Source organism: Sander lucioperca, chromosome 13 (assembly GCF_008315115.2).
Source record: "Sander lucioperca isolate FBNREF2018 chromosome 13, SLUC_FBN_1.2, whole genome shotgun sequence".
Taxonomy (NCBI): domain Eukaryota; kingdom Metazoa; phylum Chordata; class Actinopteri; order Perciformes; family Percidae; genus Sander; species Sander lucioperca.
Genome location: NC_050185.1, coordinates 18,586,089 through 18,608,339, shown reverse-complemented (window position 1 = coordinate 18,608,339; position 22,251 = coordinate 18,586,089). Strand labels below are relative to the sequence as shown.

General features: G+C 41.9%; 1 protein-coding gene across 3 annotated transcripts in view; it reads left to right on the top strand.

The window, feature by feature from the left end:
- Window positions 1-1,562: 1,562 nt before the first annotated feature.
- The window catches only part of LOC116037074 (transcription factor COE1-A), an 82,198-nt gene continuing 61,509 nt past the window's right edge, over window positions 1,563-22,251 (top strand). The window contains exons 1-6 of one of the 3 annotated variants that reach the window (XM_031280839.2): window positions 1,563-2,383; window positions 3,144-3,300; window positions 4,119-4,182; window positions 5,361-5,416; window positions 11,515-11,588; window positions 15,744-15,812. In XM_031280839.2, the coding sequence (XP_031136699.1) occupies window positions 2,253-2,383; window positions 3,144-3,300; window positions 4,119-4,182; window positions 5,361-5,416; window positions 11,515-11,588; window positions 15,744-15,812 (551 nt within the window). In that variant the 5' untranslated portion in view covers window positions 1,563-2,252. The remainder of the gene's footprint in view (window positions 2,384-3,143; window positions 3,301-4,118; window positions 4,183-5,360; window positions 5,417-11,514; window positions 11,589-15,743; window positions 15,813-22,251) is intronic. The other 2 variants (XM_031280838.2, XM_031280837.2) reach the window with 2 other exon arrangements.

Below are 22,251 nucleotides of genomic sequence, written 5' to 3'. Positions count from 1 at the left end.
TGTTCATAAATCGATAATATCCCTTCCTAACCGTTTACAGCATGGATGTTTTGAGAAACTGACTCTAAAATCTTATGCTTTTATTTTTGCGAGAGAACTCATTGACACTCCGTATTTTCATGTCATTAGATTTACATTTCAAGCATAACATTTTACACAGCATGTACTAACTGCCTATGAGAGCTGACATGCACAGATAAATATCTTCTTTCATATTTTGAAATAAAGTGATAGAAATGCTTTTAGCCCACTCTGATCGATCCAAACACCAGAGACTCTTAACACTCCATTCACATATATATTTTTTTTCCTCAGCTGTGAACCCGTTTAAATCCTATACGGGCTGATCCGCCATGCACTGTCTCTCTCCCTCTATAAGCAGGAAACTGGAGCATAAAAGTCTCTTATTCTCCATAATCAAGGTCAAGAGCGTTTTTCAATAACCTTTGGGAATTAAACCCTGGAACGGCGCCAGCTCGCCCTGCCAATCATTTTCGCAGCCAGCTGAATAATACAAAAGTTGTTGACCTTTTGCACCTCGACAGATCAATATGCTTTAGCTTTATTTTATTACAATAGTTCACAGAATTATCTATTAACATTTGTATTTTGTTTGGATTCCCTCTCGGCGGCGTGATAAATTGTTTCAAATAACAGATGGCGCTGGAGGAGAGACAAAGCAGGGAAATCTGGTAGCAATTATCCTCAATTATGTTCATTGTTATTTTGAGCTAATTATGGTTATTGTCACTTTTGTTTGTGAGTCTTGCGGCGCTAGCCTGCAATAAGCAGGCCCGAGGAAGACAATAGGGAGCAGCGATATGTTGTGACGATGAAATGTGGCTTTTGTAATTGAGCCTAACCAGTGGGTTTAAATAAAACTTAGATCTGAATGTACAGGCCGAGGTTTCATAGCAAATTAACCGATTGTCTGCAGCTAAAATTATTCTAATATTAGCCCTTTGTAATTACAGATTTTAAAGCAGTAATCCCTAATTGTCACCAAGAATGAATTCATATGAACGTTAAATGTTATAGCCTATTTATTAATACAATATTATAAGCAAATAATATTACGATGCCTTCAATCAAACAGAGTTCAGAAATCTTTTGTTTTTGTTTCCTTTTTCATATTCCCATGATACTCTGTGTATAGGTGTTTGAGATAAGGAAGTCGTGACTGTTGTGCAGCCGAGAAGTGTCCCTGCTGAAGTGCCACTGAGCAATTAGGCTACTTATTCCAGCATCGTGAGCGCCAGTCTGCAGCCGAATCTGCTCTGCATGCATGGGCAGAAAGAAACTTTCGTAGTGTGCACAAGAATTCATCTGCACATTTAGAGAGAAGAGACATTATTTCTGCAAAGAATCCCTTTAACAGTCAAGGACAGAGTGGGTTCCCGGACCGGGCAGGAGAGGACGGAGGAGAGGATCTCCGTGGCCGCTGCTTGGGACGGACCTGCACCACTCTCGCCTTTGTTTGGGGGCGTCTCCTCTCCTCTCCTCTCCTCTCCTCTCCTCTCCTCTCCTCTCCTCTCCTCTCCACCCGTCCTGTCCCCTCCTCTCCTCCGGTCCCCTCCCCTCTTTCCCTTTCCATTCTACCTCCCTCTCTCTCCCCCCGGGCGGGAGAAGCCCGTGTTTGGTTCTCAGAGAGAGTCATTTGGGAAGAGTCACAAAGCGTTTTCCTCCGAGAGGGAGCGGAGTGGCGAGAGCTCGGGAGTCATTCGCAGGAAGCAGCGCTCCTCTGGACACCACAGAGCCCGACACGTCCCGGACCGCTGGGCTGAGGGAGAAGAAGACAAAAGCAAAGAGCGAAAAGAGGAAGAAAGAAGTGTCAGATAATGATGACATCTGATCTGGGTGCCAGTTGATCTCTCTTTTCTGTCTGACAGCTTCAACTGTGGATCTCCAAGCGCACCGGGAGTGACTTTGTAACACCTTTTCCCACTGGGTCTGCCCGCGTCCTGCCGTCCTCCTGATTTAAATCCGTGTTTGGACATTTTGGATCCTACTGTTGCGATATGATTTCTCCTCCGTTTTAGCACACACTTTCTCACGAGGACTGAATTAGAGGAATAATCAGTCAACTGCTTGATTTCTAGCGAAGCGCACGCGGCAGCCGCAGCAAAGAGCGCACCCACGTTGCTTCTCTTGAGTCAGAGTAAAGGATCTACAGGAGAACAAGTGTAGGCTACAGTCCGCCGGGGAGAGACCGAGAAACAGAAGGACAGGCACCGAGCTACGGAGGTTTGTTAATGTTTGGGATCCAGGAGAGCATCCAGCGAAGCGGCAGCAGCCTGAAGGAGGAGCCGCTGGGAGGCATGAACGCTGTCCGGAGCTGGATGCAGGGGGGCGGCGTGCTGGACGCCAACACGGCCTCCCAAAGGTGAGCTCTGCCCGGGTGGAGGACACATTATAGCACCTTTCTTCATTTAGGCTACCGAAACACGGAACCACCGTGATATTTCTGCCAGGACCCTGCAGCCGCCCGTGCAGGAGACTAGGCCGTGCGTTGGTGGGAGCTGCTGTCCGGAAGGAAGACATTTGGATTTAACTATTGCTAGATCATTTTGGAAAATGAGATTCTTATGCAGGGTATCAAATTCCCAAAAAAATGAACAACCTATATAATTTAAAGACAACTTAGGCTACTAAACAATTAATTGCAACATGTGTTTGTGCTACAGATTTTTAGCACATGCAACGTCCGCCTTCTGTCCATCTGAGGTTTAATGAGCATAAAGGCAAAGAGACAAATAAATCATTCTAGTAATATGGGATTTAAAATGAGCGGGTGAAATCTGTCCATCTTCTCTCTTTTCTAAACATAGGCTACTCATGGTTGTATTCAAGGGGAACAAGATTCTCCATTTGACCTACAGAGTCAGGGATGTAAAGGTGGATGAGCTCCTGTCTCAGATTATCATGACAAGAACACCTTCCAACATAAGCAAATTTGATTATAATTTCAGAAAATCATAGATTTGGGTTTTATTTTTCACGTGTATATGATGAACGAAGTGGATAGTGAACTCAAGAAAAATATAAAAACACATTTACTCGCTGCTCGTATCACATTTCTTTACCTTTACAAGTCAAACTTTGTAGCTTCTAACACCGACTCTTTCACGCCTGTGTGTCCGCAGTGGAGTGGGTCTGGCCCGGGCTCACTTTGAGAAGCAGCCGCCCTCCAACCTGCGGAAATCCAACTTCTTCCACTTCGTCCTGGCTCTGTACGACCGACAGGGTCAGCCAGTGGAGATCGAGAGGACCAACTTCGTGGACTTCATCGAGAAAGACAAGGTCGGTGCAGAAACGCACGGTGTTCTGATTATTATTATTATTATTATTATTATTATTATTATTATTATTATTATTATTATTATTATTTCACATAGGCCTACTGAAAGATAATTTACCATTTTTCTAAAGGCTGATTATTACATAGAAGTGTCTGATATTACTGATGTCAATGTTAAATGTCACGTTTTAAACATTTAGCCTACAGTAACTCCTCAATAAAATATCTGCGTCTATAATGTAGGCTGTTATTATTATTATTATTATTATTATTATTATTATTATTATTATTATTATTATTATTAATAGTACTGCTATTATATATACAATAGCCTATGTGCACATACTAAATCAAAAACGTTCTTCGATCCATTTGTGCATTTGAAAAAATAAGAAAACAACTCTGGATGTTTAAATTGTTTTAATTTACAGCTGTATTCAACACAACCACTTGTTCTAACAACAGCGTTGTACCCGGTCTCCTCATCAATTATGACACCGTTTAAATTAGCTGAAATACAGTGGAAGAATTTAGTGTTGGATTTGGATTTATTTGCCCTCCAAACATAACCACTTTACAGAAGAATTAAAAAGCCACAATAACTTCATGATTACACGTGGTGGCGAAATTACAGGGCTGCCCTGCTTTAATATGCCCGCTGTGAACATAAATCACACGTTTATTTTACGTATGACCGGTGTGAAGAATTCAATAACTTGGATGTAACCACGCTTGACGTTCTCACATGTGCAGAGAGGTGCTTTTTTAATTTGTCCTAAAAATTTCAATAAACAGCTCAGTGTCTGTTGTGTGTGTTAAGGAGACCAGCGGAGAGAAGACCAATAACGGGATTCATTACCGGCTGCAGCTTCTTTACAGTAACGGTGGGTGAGCAACACACATACACACTCATAGTCATAATAACACAATACACTTGAGCAAATCCGCTTGATTGCTTGTTGTTTCCTGTAACATAATACACAGAATGCACACAGGAAGCAGCTTTTTTTTTATTTTATTTTTTTAATATTTATTGTGGAAAATGTTTAGCAGAAGGCCAACAATCTGTCAGAATTTGTTTATGTCACAGAAACTGCAGGGTAGTGTTTCACAATTGTGTAATTTGACCGATTTCTGGATAAATGTCACTATTTCAGAGCAATCGTTGTGGGCGATTTATTCCAGCTTCGTGGCTTTATCGCTGTCACTGTACCTAAATGAGTTTGTCCAGACTGAAGTGGGCTGTTTGACAGTTGCATGTTGTTGTGGTGGTAGCTGTAGATTGGTATTCAGGCCTATCAGCTCAGTCTACAGCTAGGAGCGAAACTACATAAACTGTCTCCAGCCTCCTCTGAGATCAAGACATAGCTACAATTAGTACATTTTAAATATTTAATATTATTTGCATGTGGAAATGGACAAGTGAGTTGCACCTACAAACTATTTATCAGTGAAACTGACTGTAAGGTATGTACATTTAACATCACTGCCATTAATGGGTGTCTAATGGGTTCTGGGTCTTTGAATCACAGTTGTGTGGAACAGAGGGTTGAGGGTATAAGGATAGAGGTGTCATATGTTGTACAAACTGGAAAGGCCTTTGAGGCAAATTTGTGATTTTGAGATATCTAAATAAAATTGACTTGATTTAGGCTCAGTATTACAGTAAAATAATGTTGAGAAACATTATTTTCACCATGCAATCTATGCCACACACACACACACACACACACACACATGCACACACACACACACACACACACACGCACACACACACACACACACACACACACACACACACACACACAAGCACACAAGCCTCTCCATATTTTTTTGTTGCATGTGGGAGCATTTCAACCAAAGAATGATTATTCCCTCGACTCATTTTTTGAGGCCTAAATGATTAAAAGAAGGCAAATATCAGAAAAAAAGTCTGAATATATATATATATCTTCTTGCAACCTCTAAAATTTGGGGGAGCTTCCTGTTCAAGGAGTTTTTTTCTGCTTGATGAAATCCATGTAAAGTTTATGATTTTCTCTTTTCTTCTGCATTCCAACAGGCATCAGAACGGAGCAGGACTTTTATGTTCGACTTATAGACTCCATGACTAAACAGGTAAACACACATTTTAATACACACACACACACACACACACACACACACACACACACACACACACACACACACACACACACACACAGAGGTCTGCCGCCTCTCCTGTTACCTCTCTGACAATGAGCTGCTCCACTGATCTGCTTGTAGTCCGCCGCCCTCCTCTATCTGCATGTACTTCCACACACAAAAATGTGTTTATGTGTGTGTGATTCTATGGGTGAGTGTTTCCACAGTGTGTGGGTGGGGACACACACACACACACACACACACACACACACACACACACACCCTGCATGGCTCCAGGCGTTTTTGACTGTACTTCTCTCGCTGTGATTAGAGCGAGGAGGCAGCGAGCAAGTGTTGAGGAACCTAATTCTGCTGCTCACAGTAGGAAGTGGAAAGATATAACAGCACCTCTGGGATTTGGTCTGCCAAGTAGCAAGCATTTTCTGATCAGATCCAATTTTTCTGTTAATGTGTTTTTGTTTATTTGTACCTTTATGAGAGTGAGAGAGTAGTGGGAAGAGTTAGAAGAGCGAGAGGCAGACTGAACAACATATAGAAGACAGACAGACAGTTGTAGTGTTTGTTCTCAATGTTCTTCGGGTAAACAGAATGCAAACTGTTTTTTTTCGTGTTTTTGCACTAGAAACAGAGAGTGATGCTGTGCGTGTGTGGTATAAGGAGCCAAGAAGCCATGCTATGCACTGAATACTTGCTAATGTGACTGCAGTCTCACATTGCTGCTGCCACGCTGCAACACATACTATGTGTGTGTGTGTGTGTGTGTGTGTGTGTGTGTGTGTGTGTGTATGTGTCTGGCAGGCCTAAGAGACCACACTGTTCTCTAATAACACTGTTTAGCTTCAGCTTGGTGGGGTGACAGTCGGCTACGCACGCACGCACGCACGCACGCACGCACGCACGCACGCACGCACGCACGCACACTTGGTCGGCCCTTGCAGTGGAAGTGCAGAGAGGAAAGAGGGGAGTTACATTTTCATGCTCGCAGTTTAAACAATGTTTTTTTTTAAGCCTATATAAAGAGATTCAAAGTTTTAAAAGGAAAAGTAATTTTCCTTAAGATGCCGATGCAGGCAGGTGTGTGGTGCACCTGTGGCCATCTACTGGCTGGTGTGTGCCGGTGGGGTAGTGGGGGTCTTTATGAGAGAGAGAGAGAGAGAGAGAGAGAGAGAGAGAGAGAGAGAGAGAGAGAGAGAGAGAGAGAAACAAATGGGAAACAGCATGTATTAAGCAGGCTCACAAATGTGTGTGTGTGTGTGTGTGTGTGTGTGTGTGTATGTGTCCCAGCGGTAAAGGAATGGAACATTAACAGGTGGTCAAACCAAAACAGCCATGTGGTTGGCTTAGCTGGTCAGTGATGTCATGTCCCCCACCCCCAACCCACACCCACACACACACACACACACACACACACACACACACACACACACACACACACACACACACACACACACACACACACACACACACACACTGGTGGTCGGCCACTCATTGTTCCTAGTCACTGTTGTCTAACTAAACAGGAAAACTAAAGCTACTCAGCAGTACAGAGTTTGCATTGGTGTCTATCTGATATTACTCCAACGTTAAAGATGCGATCTAACACAAAAACACAAGTGTAGCTCCACCAAAATTCTAATTACAAGACTATTTCTGTTTGTCTACCTGCTGTGTGTGCTGAGAGGGCCAACACTGATTATGTTAAATGAAGGAGGAGAGCACCTCCTAGTCTTCAGACACAGAGCGTTGAGCGCCGGTTGATCACGACTCTGTCCCAGAGAATAAAGCGTCTGTCACGGCGGCCCTGTCGGATCACTAGCTCGCTAGTCGACCTGACACTAACGCAGGAGGAAGTGTGTTGCCCTGCTTAACGGCTCCTTGTTTACACGCCGCGCATGTCACACTACTTCAAAGGTGGAGGAAAGAGCGGCAGAGATGCTGTATGAAAGGCCTGGTGAGGCAGAGAGAGGGAGGAGGCAGAGGAGGAAAAAGCAGATGAAAGACAAGAGCAGAGCGAGCGAGGTGACAGTGTGATGAAGAGAAACGTGGGCTGGAATGGTAGAATAAGTTATGGTAGATGAAGTTACATTTACACTAGGACCTGCCACAGAAGGTGGATTACATGCTATTTTCAAATCATTCTGTGTTGGGGTTTTTTCTGATTGGAGCTCCAGATGTATCAGGTTGCAGAGCAGGATAGAACAGGTGATATCAGAAACTCTATATGTCAGTTTTAGTAAATATTTTTGTGATTGGCAATGTTTTTTATACCACGGTATTCTAGCAATCATGATGCAGTAAAGGACACTACTCTTGGCGTCCAAAGAGGGTCAAATAAGGTAGGGATTGTTAGATTTTGACCCATGTCTGGCACAAAGGGAGACGGTCAATATTAGGCAAAGCAAGGAGTCAGTTGGGAAAGAAATTGATATCATCTATGGCATAACGGCAACATGAAAAAGTGACCTATTTACCTAGTTTATCACTTATCTGTATAGAAAATGATACATAACATACCCCATGTTGTTAGCACCAGTTTTGTTGGTAGAAACCTAAATTGATAAGTTTTGTTCTGCAAGATTTTGCACAAAACCGACGTTTTTGCTTATTTCCAGCATTACTGAGTTTTCTGCTACAATTGCTTGCCACTGTTGTATGAGTTTAGACAAATGATTTCACTCCTGGTTGAAGAACTCTTGCGATCAATGGCTGAAGGAAATATGGGTATTGTGTGTGTCATCATATCAGAACTATGAATACCTTAATATTGTGTCTTTTATTTCAATCGACTGTTGCAAAGGTGATAGATTTAAGAACCTTTTTAAAACAGAAGTAAGGTATATAAGGATTTATCAACCTCTTCTGTGATTTTGGAGGAAAGCTCAGTTACATCAGACCTAATTCTGTTCGTAAAGATAAATGCATTCACCTGGCCCCGAGGTGTGAAGGTTTTGTTGTGTGTGTGTGTGTGTGTGTGTGTGTGTGTGTGTGTGTGTGTGTGTGTGTGTGTGTGAGAGAGAGAGAGAGAAAGAGAACAAAAGAGCAAAAGTGCATAAAAGAGAGAAGACGGGAGAGGTTGAGATGGCATTGATGCATGTTTGTCCAGGGTAGGAAACAAGTTCAGAGGAAGTTGCCTGGCCCACTCTTTTCCCATGGCACCCATGGCTCATTTTCCAATGAGCAGGTCTAATCATAGACAGAACTATGGCTTACAAAGTACATTTCTTCTTCTTCTTCTGTCTGCTCTATCTTTTCCTTTTGTTCCCACACACTCAGATTTGCTTTCATTAGGCCGTAATCAAAGGAAAATATTGCTGTTCAATTTTGGAGGGAGAGGGATTAGAGAAACAGTTTCAAATGTTGGCTGTTGAATTAACATCAGTGGAGCTTCTATGCTTCAGCGGTCAGTTGAAATGTGTTCAGTATGAGTACCAGTTTATGTGCTCTCTGGATTGATGAGCTACAGCTTCTTTTGTAGAACTGTCTCTTTTAGAAATGTTACAGTAGCTCTGTCTACCTGTAGTTGCACTTTCTGCTTTGAGATTAGATTATTTTTGTTTTATATTGCACAACTCATGCCTGCATTGACTAGGCGTGCACAGCCCTGGAATCCTGAAAAAGTATCGATGCATGAATCTGGAGCCTGTCGATAGAGGATTCATGCATTGATACTTTTCCTGCAGAGGTTTTTGCAACAGGAATATATTCACAATCATGGAAAATTGTAACTGACAGAGGCCCGGGGCCCTGAAACAAATCGGGGCTCCAATTCCAGAAAACACAGAGGGTCCTGGAGACAACTAGCTATTAGTATGAAATGCTTTAGGCTACAACAATATTGTAATGGGGCCCTCAGACTGCACAGCAACTGTCGCTGCTCTCCATTTATGCCACAAAGCTCTAAGCTAGTTTCTGAGGACCATGTTGGGCTGCAGTATCTACAAATGAGGGGTTCAGTCTACATCTCGGCTCATGCTGGGACCCCATGTGGAACATGCTCGCCCTGGGGCCCCTGGTGGGACTGTCCAAGCTCACACATAGGCAATATTTTCTACAATGTTAGTTTTTAAAAGGCCTCTTCTACATGTGCACACAACCTCATTATTTTCAATAGTTTGAGCCCAATTTTTTTTTGTTACAAATGTCAAACTTCTCCAGTGCAATGCAAAGGTATAGAGTATCACCATTTACTATATAGCATCAGAAATATGCAGCATTCAGGTTTTTAGTGTGTTGAATTTGTAAAAAATTCAATAAAAATAAATTATTTGTGACCTTTGTAGACCAAAAAGACAAATGTAAAAAAAGAGGAATCACTGGGGAAATATTTATATTTTCAGTTATTCACATATAGGGCTGTAACGGTTCGTGTATTCATGCTGAACTGTCACGGTATGGGTGTCACGGTTGGGTGCATGCAGCCCACTTTTGTTTGTTAGATTAATGCACGTACTGCAGAACCAAAGCTCAAAGCTTCTGCCCGCCCGGTATCTTTTATCCGATGCTGTTAGCAAGATGTATTGAGGTTAGCACAAAAAGCGGATTGGCGTGTGAGTCAGGCACACAGTGCTAAGAAATGCTTTTCAGTTTTATTGCCTGTTGTGACCTGTTGCCTTTTGGGGAAAGTGTTTATTTAGTGTTCGTACAGTGTAACACAGAAGTGTATCAAAATGTCCCTTATTTTTTTTTATGAAAATAGTTTACCAAAGGTGACAGTGGGCTAAATGTCCCCAGCAGGGGCTTTTTGTCTGTCTTAAACTCAGACTAATGTTCAGCAGGTAGTCTGAGCTTCCAGCTGAAGACTATCAGAGAGGACAGTGAAACTTCTTCACCACTCCCTGAGAAAAGTGAGCTTGTCACTCGGAGAGACTTGCTGGAGTTGGAACGACAGATCAAACAGACTGGAATAGACCAAAGACAGACGAGGCGTGTGTATTGATTGATAGATAGCTTAGTGGTGTGTGACTTGAGCTTTTGCTTTATTCTGAGCTTCCTTACCAGATGCAGGAAGAGTGTATAATGGAAGCAGGCAAAGCCTCAGCTGAAATCCTTTTTAAGGAGCAGAAACTATGGCCACTGCTCTGTGAATATACAACTTTATGCTTTTGAACATTAGACCTGAGCAGCATGTGAACAGAGGAGATATCGTTGTTATTTTTCGGATTTTCTAAAACGTGTGAACTGTGTGTGTGTGTGTGTGTGTGTGTGTGTGTGTGTGTGTGTGTGTGTGTGTGTGTATGTACGGGTCTTTGAGCTGAAATGGGAATTAACTTGTTACACCCAACAACACCATGATGGAAGAAAATAAATATACACCACAGCTACAGCATGAAAAAAATCAAATTCCTCCTAGTTTGATATTGTCGTATTTGCCCAGAGCGCAGTGCTGCAAAATATAGTCATCTCCTCTCACCCGCTTGGTAGATGTAGAGTGAAGCGGTCTGAAAACATGCAAATACATTTTTATGCATCCATGCACCGATACAGACAATGACCGGCATCTTTTGGAGGGTCTGATTGCCTCTAACAAGATTATGAACAACCTGCTTCAGACTGAATTTTAAAAAGGATGATATGAAATTAGGTATGATATAATATGAAGTTGCAACTCATTTCTGGAGATTTTTCTGTAATTAAAGGATAAGGCTGGTGATATTGTATATGTTTCTTATTGTCAACAAAGCCATAGCCCACATACACAACAACCTTGTGCCTTAGAGCACCAAATGCATATGAATCTCTAGTTAAAAAGTCCCAACAAAAAAGTACATCTTCATAGGGGTGTCCTGGTATATAAGCCTGGTGTTACTCTATGAAAATACTGCAACAATGACAACAATGCAATATCTTTTCTCCTATTTATAGTATTCTTCACTCCTAATGCCTTTTAATACTAACAGCATCAAGACAATTGTTCTTATATGACTTTGGATATTACACATTAAAATTGTGTTAAATGTCTTAGTTTAGACTTTTTGCTGGATTTGAACTCAGTGTTTTTTTTTGGTTTTGCTGTCTGTGAGCTAACAATGTGTTTTTTTTCCCTCTCTACGTCTCTCTGTCTCTCTCTATAGGCGATTATTTATGAAGGCCAAGACAAGAACCCAGAGATGTGCAGAGTGCTGCTGACACATGAGATCATGTGCAGGTAAGAATGGATGCATCAAATCTTTTTCTTTTTCCAAATTTTCCTCTTTTCCTAACTATCTTTAAACAATCATTCCAGCTTCTACTTTTCCTTCCATCCTCTCCCCTCCTCTTTTCTTCAGCAATATACTTTGTTTGTCTGCAGGAAGGTCTCACCAATAAACTCTCTGTACTCAATACATTTCTTATTTTGTCACCCTCATTAACCCCCCCACACATACGCATCCACATGAAGCCATATCTGTGAGGAAGATGAGTTTTAGCTATCAGAGTCGTTGCTTTAATTATAATCTAAAGATGAATTTCTTAGGAAGTAGGTTGGGAGGAAAGAGATCTATTTATAGAGACATGTTACCAACCTATAGTATACAATAGAAATCGTGTGTGTGTGTGTGTGTGTGTGTGTGTGTGTGTGTGTGTGTGTGTGTGTGTGTGTGTGTGAGAGACGCCTGGTTAATTAGGACACAGAGAAACTCATTAGTCAATCTGAACCCTCCTGTTGTTTCATGGCTAACAAATGGGCCTTCCTCCACAATCTGACTATAAAATATAGGCAGGGTCTCACACACACACACACACACACACACACACACACACACACACACACACACACACACACACACACACACACACACACACACATGCATATACACAAAGAAGTATGCATATGCACGCTCCCTCATGCACACCACAGTTATAGAAATTTAAATTTAGCTCATGAATTAAGTTGTTCTTATTCCCTGACCTTGTCACTGAACAACTTTAACTGTAACAATATAAATTGGAGTTCATCTATATGCACAAGCAGGGATTTTAGCCGTGAAATCAGGAACACTAATATTTTATTCTCTAGCTCACTGAATAATCCACAGGCAGCTCAGCTGCAGAGCTTTATGGAAAACCCTTTGAAATTCTGATATGATATACATGGAATTTATAAATAAATACAGATTTTATCGTAAATTATTGTTGTTCATCATGTGGGGAATGCATTGTCGACGTGAATAAACTGTTCTGCATAAAACATAAAGTATATAGAACTTGTACAGTAGAAAGGCCCCCGATATTCAAACATTTCCACTGGGGGAGCAACAGTGCAGCAGCAGCAGTGCAGAAAGTATGACTTCTGTAACGAGTGTAAACACTCATTTGTCTGCTGCAGCCACTGAGGTCAAAGTTACGGCTGTTGCCTCGTGTTCTCACATGCTGATTCTGCAGCGGGGGCCTCACACACAACACGCAACGTAGAACACACACACAAAGAGCTCAGGGCGTCCATTAATCAGTGTGGCTCATTGTCATGGTGGTGCTATTAGCCATATGCTCCCAGCCAATCTGCCACCACACAGACCTATGTTGCAAACCTGGTTGGAGCTCTGGCACGAACACATGAAGGGTTTAATTCCAGAATGGACGATAAAGGCTGCTGCACTGTTTATATCATGTGTTAAGCACAAATGTTGGTTTAAATTAATATTCTTGTATTTAACATACTGTTGTCCCCTTTCCGCTTAAGTAGCTTTAAGGCTGAAAAGAATATCTTATTCTACACAATGTGAGAGTATTTTTTTGTATTAGCTTGTTCCAGCTCTTCATTGAAGCAACATGATTTTTACTCTGTGTGAAATATTCAAACTGAAAGTTTTCCGTTCCATGGGAAAATATTTTGTGCATCATTTAATATACAGTTGATTTTATTATAGACAATTCAGCCTAACATATTTTGTTTCTTTGGAAGCTTTTCTTATACAAATATCAGTAGACCGTTCCCAGAGCCCCAAAATAACATCTTCAAATTGCTTGTTAAAGATATTTAGATTAATGCAGCAAATCTTCTATTGGTCGACTAATTGATTAATTGACTAATTGTTTCAGTTAACTTACCTCAACCAAAGCTTTTTTAATAATTTATTACTTACATTTTCACAAATAAAACTGGAGAAGATGGCATCTCCAATTTATGTTATTGAGACTCTATTGTTTAAAAGTGTGTGTGTGTGTGTGTGTGTGTGTGTGTGTGTGTGTGTGTGTGTGTGTGTGTGTGCGTGTGTGCGTGCGTGCGTGCGTGTGCCTGGTGGGAGGAGGGGACATGCAGGGGGAGAGAGCAGATGATTAGATCACCAGGATCCAGAGCAATAAGTGCTACATTACCCCCGTCCCGCCCCTCGTTTTCATCCCACTATCCCTCCATTTATAACATCTTCCACTCTGCTCCCGTCTCCTCTTCCTCTACTGTCCTCTCTTAATCTCCCCTCTCTTCATCTACCACCCTTCTTCCCCCACCCTCCTCACCCTCACCCATACTTTCCTCTTTTCCTTCCAGCTTTCCTCTTTTCCCGTGCTCCCCATTTTCCCATTCCCCTATCTCTGGCTTTCCTCGTCTCTAACCTCTCACTGTTGCTGGGGCCGTGCAGTGACCCAGTTCATAGAGCAGCAGGAAGGTAATGACAGAGAGAGCAGAAAGAGGGGTAGAGCAGCAGATAGTGGAGACAATGTGTAAGGTGTAGCGTATCACTCTCTTTCTTTCTACCTCTGCCATCTGTGACGGTGGGAAACCTGAGACAACTCCCCTTCCTCTTCTTCCCAACCAAACCGCTCCCCTCCCCTCCCTCTCACCCTCTTGTTTTAGCTTTCCCTCCCACGCTCACCCTTTCACTCTTCATCACCGCTACCCCCCCGGCTTTATCCTTCCCCTCCTGCTTACACCTTTATTTATAATTGATGCACGCATAAAGCTTTGCAGTACATGTGTGAATTTAGTATTGCATGGCAGTTTTTCTTTTTTTTTTTTTTTTACTTGTTTGTGTGTGTGTGTGTGTGTGTGTGTGTGTGTGTGTGTATCCCACCCTCTCCCCCTCTTTGAGCCTCAGGCCTCTTCAATCCTCTCCGCCCTCCACATCACCTGTGTGTCAGTACAAGTAGGATGGAGAGGAAGTTGTCATATAGTGTTTTAAAAAACATGCATGGTGGCAAGTCCTTTCCCAAAATGAAATTCAACTAGCCTCTTGATTTTTTTTTTTTAAATAACCAGTAAGCGAGTCTTCTGAGGTTTAAAACTATAGGATGTGTTGCTCCAGATCTAAAACAAGTACATGTGGTTATGAAATGAGAACTGATGAGAACACAGACATCAAAATGATCTCTGTCTGTTATTCACTGACTAATGTTATTTATAGGTTATTTAAGGTTCTTTCCAGAACCGTTACAAAGCACAGTTGAAAAATAAATAAATTGTATGATGTTTCAACGCTATGGTAAAGGTTTGGTTAGCTTTGGGCACACAAGCTTCTTAGTTAGGTTTAAGGAAAGATCATGGTTTGAGTCAGTACAAATACTTAGTTAAGGTTAAGGAACAATCGTGGTCATGCTTAAAAGAAACCAATATTGACTGTCGTTAGGAAACTGGAAACAGCGGCGTCCTGTGTTGGAGTCAGAAGTTTTGTTGATCAATCCATCCACCCCGACCTCCTCCCTTTGTGATTTTGTGGCTCTATAATAACATCACCTTACCTAGCTCCTGACGGATAGAAGTCATAATTGTTGCTGCTGCTGGGCTTTGTCACTTGAATGTAAAACAATGTTCTGGGGCACCTGCTGAAATGGCCGATTGTCTCATTTTTCTTTGGAGGACAGTCTGACTAAACAAGAAACTCCTTGATTGATGATGGTGGACTTAATCCACTTGTGTCTTTGGTGATATATCAGTTTTAAAACTTCTGAAACTAAACTACTAACAGTCATTCAACTCACTATGGGTGTATTCGACTATGTACTAAGATGTAGCAGGGTTTTGGAGCATATCACAAAATGGCTAAGCTCTCCAGAAGGCTAGTCCCCAAAAAACCTAGTGTATTTCTTTCAGATCCTGCTATACGCTCACTTTCATGTCATATAAGTCTATTTTTACCCGTGCTGCCAGTGTAGACCTGCTAGACTTTCTGTAAAACTCTGTTTTTAGACAGATTTGATCAATTTCTGTGAATTTATTGTTAAGTTCTCAACATCAGCACAGACAAAGCACATGATATGCAGTAACACTCCTATTTAAACATCTACATTTTAACTCCTGTATGAAATACTGTATGTTCCCTGTGTCTGACTCTTTTCTCACTTTTTTCTCACTGTCTTCTTCTTCTACTGCCTTCTCTCTTCGCAGTCGGTGCTGTGACAAGAAGAGCTGCGGAAACCGTAATGAGACACCCTCAGACCCTGTTATCATCGACAGGTACAGTCTCTCACTCCGTCTCTATCTCTGTCTTTACTACACACACACACACACACACACACACACACACACACACACACACACACACACACACACACACACACACACACTCACACACATACTGCATGATGGACTGTGTTGACCTGTTTGAATGGCGGGCGCGTGACGGGATGTTTGTGTGTTAAGATGATCTGCTGTCACTCCTGAAATAGACGCTTCTTAGATAGAATCGATGGCTTCTGATAGAAGACAGATCGAAACAACAACTAATCAGTGGTGCTGAATAACATTTACATGAGCATGTGCACTTCAGTCATTGACATGCGCAGAGGGGACATCAGCTGCTAAGTTACTACCTCATATCTGGCAGATTTAGGCACATGCACACACATACACACTTCTTCACACAGATCTTCAGACTTGAGTGAACAAAGATAAGCGTGTGTTTCCTCTACGTAATGCAAAATACAGAGCTGTTTACTAGCAGAAGCTGTCTGTCGTTTTCACTGCCACTTTTTTTCCTACTTGTCTGTCTGTCTGTTTCTTTCTTTCTTTCTTTCTTTCTTCCTGTCTGTCTGTCTGTCTGTCGAGGTGGAGGAATGAAGTTATCCCTCCCTCACCCACCCTCCTCTGTCTCTCCTGCAGCAGCACAAGAAAATGGGTCATGAGCAAAGAAAAAAGTGACAGAGAAAAACTGAACTGAGATCCAACCTCATTTTAATCTGATTTCTTCTTGGCAGTTGTTTTAACCCTCATTGAGCCGGTTTCTCTGCGTGCACGTCTGTGTGTGTGTTTTAGAGAGTAATTCACAGGGACTGGTGTGAGAGTGCTGATTATCAGAGAACCCAGTGATCTATTTTGTATTTATTTTATAGAATTTACATACATTTTTATGAAAACACAAGTAAGTCATTAATGTTATACAGTAGGACCTGATGTAGGGTAAAAAAAATCCGGATTATTTAAAAATATTTGGTACCTCTTTAAATATAGAACATAATCATGTCACTTAGGGCCTAAAACAGTGACGACTGGGCGTCATTGGTCCTGGTATTTTTAAGGTATAAGAGAATGCCATCGCTATCAATGCTAGCATTATCTCACTTAAGTGATTGCACGGCTTTTTACAAACCCCATTTAACAAACTTAAATTACATTGTAATCAAGATATAAAAGTATGTTATCAGTGTCTGATTCTTTGCATTTTGGTGGGGAGGGTGTACAAGTTTTTAACCCAAAGGCAATTATTTAGGACAGTTTTGACAGTTGAGACAGCCAAGCATTGTTGTTTCGTCTTCTATCAAAGACCACAAAGGAAAGACATGTTTTAGGTAGTGTAACACTTTCTTCTCAGGTCAAAATATACATGAATTGATGTTTCATGTATATTTTTTTAATTAAATCAAATGTTACCAACAAATATCACAGTAGATCTAGCTATCTCGTATATAATTTTACCTCACTCTTAACACAATTAATATCTTGACCCCATGATAATCCCTTCTTTTGTCATGTATGATGATAAACTCTCCTTTCCTCTCCTCTCCTCTCCTCTCCTCTCCTCTCCTCTCCTCTCCTCTCTGACTAATTCTGACTTTGTTTTAGCTTTAAAAATTCAGCTCTCCTTTCTCTCTATTTATTTTTGTGTTTGGACGAATCTTATGAAGTGGATAAACACTTGTGTCTCAAAGTGAGCTTTGATGGAGCTATTTCAAAGAATACAAGTCCCAGTTTGTGTGTGTGTGTGTGTGTGTGTGTGTGTGTGTCCTATGACACAAATTGCAAAAGGCTTCATGATCGACAGCTACACATGATTGTATCATTTATATATATATATATATATGTGTGTGTGTGTGTGCAGGACATTATAGTATCTTTACATCTCAGCCACATTCTTCTGTTTTGTCGGCTATCTCAGACATCTCAGTTTACATCCCATTATATAGTCGCCTGGAAGGTGTTTGTGTATGGTTGGTTGGTTGTGACTTGGGTTGGGCCACTTAAAGAATAGGTGATTTATTAAGACACAAAGTGACAAAATAATAGATATATAATCATAATATGTGTGTTTATGCTATTATAGCGTGTGTGTGTGTGTGTGTGTGTGTGTGTGTGTATGTTTTATGGCTGGAGGAGAGGAGCAGAGTGAATTGTGGGAGATGTCAGCGAACTTGGTCAGGATGGAATGTCAAGGTTACCGTGGATACCGTGGGATACTTCCTGTAGCCCCCCGTCCACTTCGCAGTGGTTCACAGCCTCTCAGTTTAACATCTGGAAGTCTGCTGTCCGACCCAAACATGTGGAGGGAGAGAGAGAGAGAGAGAGAGAGAGAGAGAGAGAGAGAGAGAGAGAGAGAGAGCGCATAACAGCAAAAGTGTGTCACTAATTGTAAACAGGCAAAGTCTAAGTCATATTAGTCATCCCTTTTTGCAGTCAAAAATAATGTTGTATTTTTTTAGATTTATTGATAATATTTTTTTATTATTAAAAGGAAAATATAAAGATCTTAGCAGAAATATCAGAAATGCTCCTTTTCCTCTCAGTGGCTGGAGGTGATTGTTGGTGTGTTGGCGTCTGTGTTTGATTGACAGCAGCTGTGAGGCTGAGCACCTGCAGGGGAGCCACAGACAAACTTGTGCTGTAGTTTACAAGCCTTGGGCAGACAGTGTGTTGTTAGCAGTGGTATTGAAGGGAAGCAACATCCAACATCTGAATGGACTGAAGTTCCATTCACAGGTAAGTTTATGCTATTAGATGAGCTGCAGCTATGTAACTAATTAGCTATCTAACCTGCAAACTGACGTTAGGGGCAGCAGTAGCTCAGTCTGTGAAGTCTTGGCTTGGGAACTGGAGGGTTGCCTGTTGAAGGCCCTGTACCAAGTACAAAGTGTGGACTGGAGAGGCCAGTTCACCCTCCCTTGAGCAAGGCACCGAACCCCCAACTGCTTATCCTATGAGGCAGCCCCCTCGCTCTGACATCTCTCCATACATAATGAATGTGTAAGGGTCCTGTTTGTCCTTTGTCTTAATAAAGTATATTGTTTGGTCACTAGTTCAACAAGCTAAGGTGCAGGACAAGATGCATGTTCATGTTTGTGAATTGGATAGGAGACTTTAGCAGGAAAGCTAATGTGGGTTGTTTTTTAGCATGTCAAGTTTTACTAGACTTACATTTCATTGTCTTTATTTATGATCTGTAATGTGGATACATTTCCACACAATCAAATGAATAAAAAGTGGGCGCCGAATGGACGGCTGTAGAAGAGGTGGTACCAGTGTCTGGGTTAAAAGTAGCTAGCATTCAGCACTGGAGCTGAGAGCAACAGATCATTGAACAAAAACAAGTTGCTGTGCACTGCATTGCGCTGCCTCCTGTTTCTGGTTTGACTGTAAGTGTTTACTTGGGTGAGAGGCCAGTGTTCTTGTCGCTATGCTAACGATTCCCATTGGCTGTTTAAAGCACAGGGGAAAATCATTGGAGTAAACCGTGAGAAGGGCCGCAGTGTTAGGTGAACTGAACCAATAAAACCATTTCTGATTTTTCTTTAAAGAATGCTGCCTTTCCCATTAGCATGTCTGCTGCGATATCCTGTTTCAACAGGAAATGCATAAGATAAAAGAAAAAAAAATAAGACAATGTCAAAATGCGAGTTTTAATGTGACATCATTTGAAAAGCTCCCAGTGTTTATCATGATTTAACAAATTTGAACTCTACTGGGTTCAGATGGGAGATAAAGTGTGTACATGTGATTGATAGCTCAATGCATGTTGTCAGTCAGTGAGGATATCAGTTATTGTGTGTGCATTTATGTGTGTATGTGTGTGACTGACAGCTAGCTCATCGTACCAGTTTGTGTCTATGTATGTGTGAGTGTGTGTGTGGCCCAGTTAATCCATGTTGTAGCGCAGTGAGTTTCCCGCTGCCTCTCAGGGTTAATACAGGGTTAACGACATGCAACGATATCCTATCATACGCCTGCTTGACTCCTAAAGAGCCACATCCACCTCTCCTCCTCTTGTAAATATGTGTGTGTGTGTGTGTGTGTGTGTGTGTGGGGCTGCTGCCATTCAGTTTCTCCTCCTTGTATCTCCCACTGTCTTTTCTCACTCAACATCTTCATCTCCTACTTTTCTTTTTCTTTCTCCCACATTTCCATTTCCCTCCCTCCTCATCTCCGTCCTTCCTCCTCTCTCTTGCCCTTGCTCCAACTCACCCTCTCTCAGCCGCCTCTCTCTCCTTCCCTCCCTCCCTCTCTCTCTCTCTCTTTCTCTTTTTCCTTCTTTGACTCTGTTTTTCTCTCTCTGTGGCCCTCAGGGGTTACCTACCTCACTGCTCAGTTCGCTGCCTGTTTAGACTTCTACGATTGGCTTAATAGGCTCAGGCTGTGTGTGCGTGTGTGTGTGTGTGTGTGTGTGTGTGTGTATGTGTGAGTGTTTGAGCGTATGAGGGGGGTTATGGTCTCAGTGTGTGCTCAGGGCTTAGATCAGTGTCAAGTCTTGAGGAAGGCGATTTGAGAGTGTGTGATATTGTGGGTGCGTGAGTGCGTGCGTGTGTGCGTGCATGTGTAGGGGGGTTAAGGGTACCAATATATGTCCCCCCTCTCTAAAGGGGCCCACATAAGCCTGAGGGGTTTCCCAGTCTGTGTGTGTGTAATCTATAGGGTTAAGAGGGGTCACAGCTTGAGGAAGAGATGATGGGAAGGAGGAAGGAATGGAATAACGTTAAAATGATAGGAGGTGAACATGATAAGAAAGCATAAGTAAAGGAAGAAAGGAGGAGCAAGAGGAGGGTGAGGAGAGAGGGAGGGAGGAGGCTTGTCTAGGCAGACAGAGGAGAGAAAGGAGGTGAGGAGGAGCAGAGTAGGGTTTGTTTCAGGGGATAAGAGCTTCAGTCTGGGGAGTCCTGTCAATCAAGGAGCGCTGGGTGGGGAAGGAGGGGGCGCTGTCAATCAGCTGGAAGTGGAGGGGGAGGAGATGAAGAAAGGCGATGAAGGGAGCGAAGGGGATCTTCTAAACGATCTCTTTATCTTTTCTTCCTTTGTCTCTCTCTCTCTCTCTCTCTCTCTTTCTCTCCCCCTCTCTCTCTCTCTATCTCTCTCCCTCTCTCTTGTCCTAGTTACCAAAATATCTCTGCCAACCTGGTATGTCACTGTTCGCTCAACTGTCACTGTCTGACACACACACACACACACACACACACACACACACACACACACACACACACACACACACACACACACACACACACACACACACACATCTAAAATAGACAGTGAGATATTATGCTTTCTCCTTTCTTGACCCGTCCTCATCTCTCTTTTCCTTCTTTGGCCTCCTTTCTTTTAGAAATTCCATTCAGTTCAATTCAATATCCTTTTTTTGGCATGAATGGTAAACAACGGTTGTTGCTAAAGCAGAACAATCAACAATAATGTATTATATAAAAAAGAATATAATTTGATAATTTCATCAAATCTTATCACATCTAATTACATCACATCATATTGTTTTAGGAAACAGATAAATAGATGACTAGCATGACTATAGACTCCTCTTGTGTGGCTATAATTTGGTTGATTCAGAGCTGAGCCTCATGAACATCTATCTGAAAGGACTTCTTTCCATCTTCTCTTTGACCCCAGCCCCTTTGTGAGTAATGTCCCTGGCTTTGAGGTACAAGGTACAATTCCAGTGAAATGTAATCTATTGAAGACGTTCTTAAATTTGCAGGGTGTCAAAAAAATCTTGGTTGGTGAAGACGTCCCACACTTCATGACCATATTTTATAGTGTGCATTCATAAGACACAATTTAAAACACTTTCTTTCTCTCTCTTTCTCTCTGTTGTTCTCTCTCTCTCTCGTGTTGTAGTATCACTTCCTGTGTTAAAGGTCAGCAGTTGCTTGGAGATGAGGACTATTGGGAATTATTTATACCATTGACTTAATGTCAGCGTTCACTTCTTTCACTGTGTTTGTGCTTGAGCTCTTTCACTGTGTGTGTGTGTTTTTGTGTGTTTGTGTGTTTGTCTGTGTATATGTGAGAGAGAAGAAAGCGAGAGAGAGAGGAGTATGTTTTATTCATTTCTCTCATTTAGTCTCTCAGTCTGCACCTGTCCTAGCATTTAGAAGCTCGGCATTCACATTACTTGCTGATTTAGTTTAACTGCCTGCTTTAATGAACACAGACACACACACACACACACACACACACCTAAATTTTTGTTGACTAACTGTCTAAACCAACTGTACTTGGCGCGTTCAGGTTCAGAGCTGGAGGTTGTGTTGACACTATTCGGAGATAAATGTGACTACCAATATGATTATGTTTTTATTAGCCTCCCTAAAGGCATGGCTCAATGTCGGTCAGTCCACCACCAAAGTTGATGTATTCCTTCTGTCTATGTCATTCTTTATTCTGCCTGCAAACTCTCTTATTG